At 37.8% G+C, this 8,912-nt stretch overlaps 1 protein-coding gene across 1 annotated transcript; it reads left to right on the top strand.

Annotated features, from left to right (window-relative positions):
* The first annotated feature begins 486 nt into the window (after positions 1-486).
* LOC143031879 (uncharacterized) lies at positions 487-8,845 on the top strand. The gene is made up of 2 exons (XM_076196241.1): positions 487-531; positions 3,810-8,845. The coding sequence occupies exon 2, from the start codon at positions 4,163-4,165 to the stop codon at positions 5,462-5,464; it is 1,302 nt and encodes a 433-aa protein (XP_076052356.1). The 5' UTR covers positions 487-531; positions 3,810-4,162; the 3' UTR covers positions 5,465-8,845.
* The last annotated feature ends 67 nt before the right edge of the window (positions 8,846-8,912 follow it).

Below are 8,912 nucleotides of genomic sequence, written 5' to 3' on the forward strand. Positions count from 1 at the left end.
ATAGTAGCGTCGATTTTTTTTTTTTTTTTTTTTGTAATCGTATACGCATATAAAAATACAAAGTATAAGATTGCGGGGATGGCACAAAAAGCAATTGACACTTATTTCCATTGTGGCTAAATGCTTTTTTGTGACATCTTCGCAATTTTACACAATGTATTTTTATGTGAGTGAAAACAATTGCAAATAAAACTAACTTAATACATTATTCATTGTCTGGAAGATTTTTTCGGTTCTGTCCCAGTTAATCACGATTTTTTTTTTATTATTATTATTACAACTGTAATTCATTCTCAATACAACATCCTGGTCACGAGACTATAGAAATAACCGAGCAAGTGGGTCTGCCCCACATCTATCATATCTCTATCTTCCTTCCATTTCGTACTTTCCTTCCACTTACACCAACTCCCCCTCCCTCCCTCTCCCTCATCTTATCTATCCTGGCCCCTAACTCCTGGTATCTCCGCCATCTTTGTTTACATTCTCCAGCCTAGTCTAATACAATCCTTTCTCTTCCAAATTAATAAGGTAATGTGGACGTTCGTATGTATTTACCTAATTGTAGTTTACAGGAAAGGAGTATAGCTCAGGGTTCCGTCTCCTACTCACCAATTTATCATACTTGGACTCGTATTCGTATACCTTCTTTGATTAGGAACAGCGTATGTTTCCCAGTTTTCGGGCTTCAGTATATTGTAGCTTTATTTATTTTTTCAAAATGTTGTGTTCTTATTTCTCTATTTGCATGTTAACCCATTAAACTCCGATGACAAGATGTCTTATCATTTGGTCAAATAAAACAAAAAATCATAATAAAACAACAAAATGTTTGATGATCAAACAGCACCAGAAAAATATGACGTCGTCAGTCCTCCTCCTCGAAGAGGAGGAGGACTGACGACGTCATATTTTTCTGGTGCTGTTTGATCATCAAACATTTTGTTGTTTTATTATGATTTTTTGTTTTATTTGACCAAATGATAAGACATCTTGTCATCGGAGTTTAATGGGTTAAGATAAGGCGAATTCAAATGTGAAAGATGGAGAAGAATACAGTGATCTTACCACTTATTCTTTACTCCGTGTAGGGTAAGGGGGTGAAAATAACTAAATTTGATTTATACTTCCACCATCTTCAACTTCAGTGTGTCTTTTAAATCACAGCAAATACAAAAGAAATATTCCAAGTAATGAGATGATGAGGCAGCGCCTCTTGGGATGATAGAGGGGTTAAAAAAAGGGGGGGGGGCTAAAAACTGTTAATGCATATGGTATTCAAAACCTAGGCAATGGTATATGCTAATCAATTATAGTTTATTTAGAGCGAGTCATGTTTCAAATCAATACAATCCGAAGCACACATACACACACACACACACACACACACACACACACACACACACACACACACACACACACACACACACACACACACACACACACACACACACACACACACACACATTGGGAGAAGAAGGAATAAAAAAAGTAGAGAATGAGAAGGACCTGGGAGTCATTGTTATGAATAATATGTCACCTGAGAAACATATAAATAAGATTTTTGGAGAAACTTATAATTGTAATAAGAACAACCAAAGTGGCATTTACGTACCTGGATGAAGAAATGGTGAAGAAAATATTAATCATTTTGATAATACCAAGATTGGAATATGCAGCAACGATGTTGTCACCAAGTACAAAAAAATGTATAACAAAACTTGAAAGAATACGAAGAGCAATTACAAAATTGGCACCGACACTCTCAAAACTATCATATGAGGAGAGACTAGCAAAACTTGTGCTACAGACATTAGAGCAAAGAAGAGAGAGAGGAGATTTGATAACTACAGAATCATGAAAGGCATAGAAATTATTGATAGAGAGGATGTAATAAAATGGGATGAAAGAAATGCAAGAGGACATAGAAATCAAATCAAGAAAGACAGCTATAGAAGAGATCTGAAAAAGAATAGCTTTCCTCACAGAGTAATAGACATTTGAAACAAGCTAGATGAGAAAGTAGTGTGTGCAAAAACAATGCATGAATATAAAAATAGTTTAGATAAAATGAGATATAAAGATGGGACACCACGAGCATAGCTCCCCTTCCTGTAAAATACAACACGGTAAATACACACAATTTGGTTATTGAAGTGGAAGATCATGTACCACAAATTTAATATGCTTTTACTCAAGATAGATAGAATTATTCTCCATAACCTAGTTAAAGAAATAGTCTTATGTTCTCTTCATATTTCTGAGTAAGATTGCCACATGCATAAATAGATTTTCACAAAAAATTCATGGTAATTCACTTTGATTTGACTGAATAACCAAAATTCAACAAGCAACTCTGACCATGAGCCTTGTTTAGGTAGTTGATAGAGGGGGAGGGGTGTATAACCTAACCTAGCTATAGGTAGGGATAGATAAGGTCCAATGACAAACATAAACATTTTATAGTTCTATTTATGGGCAGGTGCTAAATTTGCCAAAATTCACTCATTTACTCGCCAATCCTATGTGTGTAGGGGCAGAGGTGGAGATATTCCCTGACAAAAACCAGTAAAGGATTTACAAGAATCACACATTGATTTCTAACATCTTTGATTGTTGGGTGAATGGCCTCTGCAAAAAATTTGTCAAGATTACTTATTTTCATTTAATTGCTATTGTATCCTTCATCTTTGATTTTTTTTTTCTTCTTCTTTTCCTTTGGCTTCTTATGTATCTATTGATTTTCACTTTCCCTGTCTCTGTTTTTTCCAGTTTCTGTGCTCCTTCATTGTTTTTTTTATTTCATTTTATTATTATCATTATCATTATTTTATTTATTTATTTATTTATTCTCTCTAATCTTCTTTGGTACGAGTTGTTTGTTCTCTTACCTTGCTACACTTTTAGTTAATTCCTCAATGAATTTGTATATTTTTGTGATACTCCTAGAATATTAGCAAGTAATATATCTTATATTGGAATGTTCTAGAAGTAGCATCAGTCACCATAACCTAAAAAAATCAATTTCAAGTTGATTTATAAATAAGATTGCTATGAGGGCACAGATATTCATGCAATTGACTTGCAACTCATTTGAACTGGTTGTTTTCACTGAACAACTATAACTCAACAAGCTACTCCCGCTGTGCATTTTGTTTTAGTACCTGATGGAAATGAGAGTTGAATCTAACCTAGCCAAGGTGTAGGTAGAGATAGGTTAGGATAGATTGACTAGAAGTAATTTACTTCTCACATGAGGATGTCAAAAATAAACATTATATTGTTTTATAGGCTTCTGGTGGTATTTCTGCAGAATGTTACTTTCCCTCCAACCCAGAGTTTAGGGGATGGAGGGGAAGGCCTCACCAAAAATTGGAAAACAAGTGATTTGCTGTAAAAACAAAGATCAGATTATCATTAATCTCTCCAATGTTGATTTTTGACATCCTTGATTGGCGTGAGTGTGTAGTGGTCCTCTGCAAAGACTTGACAAAGATTTCTTATTTCCAACTGTTCAATTTATCCTACGTTATACACTGATCTCTTTCTTGTGGCCCCTATCTCTTTGCAATATTTATTCAGACACTCTTTTGCCCTTTCATTTCCTGATCAATTTTTACTATTCTAGTTTTTTTCCCCCATTTTCTGTGCAAATCCATAAATTTTAGTATTTGTTCAGCCTTCCATTTCTTTGTTCTTCCTTGAAGCTTCTTTCATACAAGTTGTTTTGTTCCCTTCCCCTATTGCATTCTAGTTAATGCTCTACAAGTTAGATGTTGAACTTATATATATATATATTTTTTTTTCAGGACAATTCCTTGGAAAAGATATTTGAAAATTCCATACATTTGTCATATAACAAAGAGAACCTGGCGTGGCATCTGCAGCACACCAATCTCACAAGTCATCTTAAATATCACACAATAACCCATATATTAGAAACCTGTGCTGTGTGATGCAGCTTTCTCAGCAAAGAGTGATCTCAAACATCACATGACGACCCACACTGGAAAGAAACCTTTTCAATATGGCCTGTGTGATGCAGCTTTCTCAGGAAAAGGTACTCTCAGATGACACTTGGTGACCCATACTGGAGAGAAACTTTTCCAGTGTGAACTGTGATGCAACTTTCATACAAAAAGCTTATCTCAAATATCACATAATGACCCATAGTGGAGAGAAGCCCTTTAATTGTGACCAGTACAATGCAGCTTTCACAGCAAAGGGTGATCTCAAACGACACATGGTAACCCACACTGGAGAGAAGACTTACCAGTGTGACTTGTGTGATGTGGCTTTCTCAGAAAAACGTAGTCTCAAATATCACATGATGATCCACACTGGAGAGAAGCCTTTCAAGTGTGACCTGTGTGATGCAGCTTTCAGAGCAAAGGGTAATCTCAACCGACACATAGTTACCCACAATGGAGTGAAGTCTTCCCAGTGTGACCTCTGTGATGCTGTTTTTTCACAAAAGAGTTATCTCAAACGACACATGATGACCCACACTGGAGAGAAGCCATTCCAATGTGACCTGTGTGATGCAGCTTTCTCACAAAATAGTGATCTCAAACAACATGTGGTGACCCACACTGGAGAGAAGCCTTTCAAGTGTGACCTGTGTGATGCAGCTTTCATACGAAAGAGTCGTCTCAAATATCACATGATGACCCACACTGGAGAGAAGCCTTTCAAGTGTGACCTGTGTGATGCAGATTTCTCACGACCGACTGCTATAAAATATCACATGATGACCCACACTGGAGAGAAACCTTTCCAGTGTGACCTGTGCAATGCAGCTTTCTCAGCAAAGAGTGCTCTCAAATATCACATGATGGCCCACACCGGAAAGAAACCTTTCGAATGTGAACTGTGTGATGCGGCTTTCTCACGAAAAAGTAATCTCAAATATCATGTTAAGACCCACACTGAAGAGAAGCCCTTCACGTGTGACCAGTGCAATGCAGCTTTTGTAGCAAAGGGTGATCTCAGACGACACATGGCTACCCACACTACAGAGAAGTCTTTCAGGTGTGAACTGTGTGATGTAGCTTTCTCACAAAAGCATTATCTCAAACGACACATGATGACCCATACTGGAGAGAAGCCTTTCCAATGTGACCTGTGTGAAGCAGCTTTTTCACTAAAAAATTATCTCAAACAACACATGATATCTCACACTGGAGAGAAGCCTTTCCAATGTGACCTGTGTGATGCGACTTTCTCACGAAAGCATTATCTCAAACAACACATGATGACCCACACTGGAGAGAAGCCTTTCCAGTGTGACCTGTGCGATACAGCTTACTCCCAAAAGGGTCATCTCAAGCGACACATGATGACCCACACTGGAGAGAAACCTTTCAAGTGTGGCCCATCTGATGCAGCTTTCTCACAAAAGAGTGCTCTAAAATATCATGTGATGACCCATACTGAAGAGAAACCTTACCAGTATGATGTGTGAGATACTGCTTTCAAAGGAAAGTGCTCTCAAAAATCATGTGTGACCTGTGTAATGCAGCTTTCTCAGCAAAGAGTGTTTTCAAATATCACATGATGACCCACACTGGAGAGAAGCCTTTCAACTGTGACCTGTTTAATGCAACTTTCTCGCAAAAGAGATATCTCCAATATCGTATGATGACCCACACTGGGGAGAAGCCTTTCCAATGTAATCCGTGTGATGCAGCTTTCTCAAATATCACATGATGACCCACACGGGAGAGAAGCCCTTCAAGTGTAACCTGTGTGATGTATCTTTCTATCAAATAAGATGTGATGACCCACACTGGAGAGACATCTTTCCAGTGTGACCATTGTGATGCGGCTTTCTTACAAAAGATTTATCTTGAATGACACATGATGACCCACACTGGAGAGAAGCCCCTCAAGCCTGACCTGTGAAATGCAGCTTTCTTAGCAAAGTGTGATTTCAAATGACACATAACCACACTGGAGAGAGGCCTTTCAAGTGTGACCTGTGTGATGCAGCTTTCTCACACAAAAGTACTCAAATGACAAGTGGTGACCCACACTAGAGAGAAGCCTTTCCGATGTGACCTGTGATGCAGCTATCTCGGGAAAGTCATCTCAAATGACAGTTGAAAATGCATGCTTGAGAGAAACCCTTCAAGTGTGACCTCTGCAATGTCACTTTCTCAGAAAAAATTAGACTTAGATGTCACGTGGTAACCCATACATGAGAGAAGCCTTTGCATCTCTGTCATGAAGGACTTGTTTCAAATATCATGCACACTTCCTCCCAAAAGGTTGATCTCGTGTATTGCATGATGACCCACGCTGGTGAAAGGCCTCTCCAGCATGACGTGAGTGGTTTAGTATTTCTGTGTGAATGTAATTTCATTAAGTATTGATCCACTGTTATAGACCTGTTTGGTTGATAAGGCATCACACACATATACTGTCAGCTGTAATGTTAGTTTACTCTCAGTTGTGCAGTTATTTGAATGACTTTTGATTGGCCTATTGCATTATTGCATTTTTGCTTATTTGTAACTAAAGATCCTTAAAGGTCAGAATAATATAGACAAAATAATTTTCTAAGCCACCCTCTTCCTTTTAGAAAGGATTTTGTAAACTCAGTGGATCCCACCATCATAATAGTCATATTTTTATTAGTATACATGTTTATAATAGCAGAATCTATGAGACTTTTTAAGATTCTGAGAAATGTGCAGCCATTCACTGTTATATTTTTGCTCACTAGATGGCATCAGTGTGAAGTCTTAGAACTGATTATTGCATACACCAGTTGCTTCTATTGCAAAATGTCACAGAATTTAATTGAATCTGAAGAGTTAGTGGAGTTCATTATCATTCCAGCCATATATGTTTTAGTCCATAATATGACACCAAACATCAAAAGATGATCAGGAAATGACTGAACATGCCGAAGTTGACCTTCTTGACGATGATGATGAAAATGGGAAGTCCGACCATAGTAGTGAAGAAAGTGGGGAGGAACAGGATCAGGAAGAGGAAAACCAGGGATACAGGGCAGAAAGAATAGGAAATGCTGACTGGTATGTCTAGGAATAGGCTAGGTTTAAGGTGAAACTAGATCATCATTTTGTTCTTAGTGTTAACCTAATCAATGAATTGGTGCTGCGGCCATAGGACAGGCCATGGGGGGTAGTTAGGGGGGGGGGGTCTGGGAGAAAGCCGTAGGCCTAGGCCTAGTGCCAGCCGCGACAATCTCCAAGAACACAGGCCATAACTTGGGAGTGTTGGAACAGTCATATTCAGCTCTGTGGCTTATCATAGTGCCTAGGCCTACATATACATGTAGCATGTCATCTCTTTAGGCTATTATGCACATTTTGTGAATCTGCTCAAGTTATGAATATTTGTTTAAATATGTAACACCAATAATGAATTCATAATTGGGTACACAGATAAATCCATTAGACACGCACATATTATGAACCTAACCTTACCTAATCTAACCTTTTCATGAATCTTCACGTGTGCATGTCAAATGGATTAGCTATATGTGCATTCAATCATGAATTCATTATTGGTACTACACATTTTATGAATATTCATAATATGTGCAGATTCACAAATTGTGCATTATATAAGCTACCTAGGCCTATAGCTTAGGCTATGGCCTGTGTTGTTGGCTTAGTGCCAAGTGCTTTAGTGCAATTAGCAGTGCCTTACCTTGAGCTGCAGTATATGATGAAGGACTGACTTCTTCGACTTTTGTTCACTTCGGGGGTCGATCCAAGGACTGGCTTTGGTGCAAAGATCATTGGGATCATGTCTGCCTTTAGATGAGGCTGTACATCTCCAAAATACCCATAAGAATGAGCCAGATCCTTCACAATATAGTTGGGCTCAAAGTGATCCAAGCAAAATTTAGAATGTGCTCTTAGCAACCACAAAACCTTTCTCCCAGTTCTTTTCACCTTCCATACCTTTACATCCTGTCAATCTGCATGACTGGGAAATCACAATAATTTTCGACTGCTACCTTGCCAATTTTTACACATAGACCATAATTTATTAAATTTTCTCACAGCTATTAATTCAATGTTTAACAATAGTGTGCATATAGCAATGTTTGGCTACTAATACATCACACTTCCAAAGATTCTCGACAAAAGCCAAAGGTTTGAAGGTGCTGCTTTCAAAATACAGATGATTTATTCAGATTGGAAAAATAATGTTTTGTTGCCGAAATTCAAGTTAACTAGCAAAAATATCTTGTAGGAATGGTTGCCAATACTTTTTTATTTACTACAAGCATCCGGACCTGGCTTCGCCAGGTGTGCTTGGCCTACGGCGTACCTCGCTTCGCTCGCGAAGGAGTCTTCAAAATCTCTTAAAGGAGCCTTCAGTTTCCAAAAGGAGTCGTCAAAGTCTCCCGACGTTTTCGTCAAATTCTCTCTCTTTCTCTCTCTCTCTCTCTTTCTCTCTTTCTCTCTCTCTCTCCTTCTCTTTTTCGTTAGGTCAATCATAAAGGCAACAAAATTTCGGAAGGTGGTCATAAAAACGCCAGGAAATTTTCAAAACTGATAAACTTTGTCGTTGGACAAAGATTCTTCACAAAAACACCTACAGCTCACGGTCGACGGTTGTAACCCTTTTGGCCGTATTCTGAAATTAGTGGCGCGATTATTTTTTTTTTATTTACTATACATGGAATTTTGAAAAAAAAAACTTTCTTGCAATCTAACCTCTAAGTGTTAAGTGCACAAATGTTTTTGTAATTACCAAAAAATGTTAAGAATATTAGAGGAAGGTGTAACTGGTGAATATATCTGCACATCATGACAGATAAAGTTCTGTGTATCTTAACATTGTGTAAAGTTGTTTGGAGTATACATCATTGTTACTTGTAACTTGTGTTACTGTGAATATATCTATGGTAATACATATTCAGTAGT

The sequence above is a fragment of the Oratosquilla oratoria genome, chromosome 12 (assembly GCF_046742065.1).
Source record: "Oratosquilla oratoria isolate Oo_2021 chromosome 12, ASM4674206v1, whole genome shotgun sequence".
NCBI classification, from domain to species: Eukaryota; Metazoa; Arthropoda; class Malacostraca; order Stomatopoda; family Squillidae; genus Oratosquilla; species Oratosquilla oratoria.

What these genes read in the sequence shown, in the direction of transcription:
- LOC143031879 (XM_076196241.1), top strand. Translation starts at nt 4,163, where the DNA reads ATGACCCATAGTGGAGAGAAGCCCTTTAATTGTGACCAGTACAATGCA.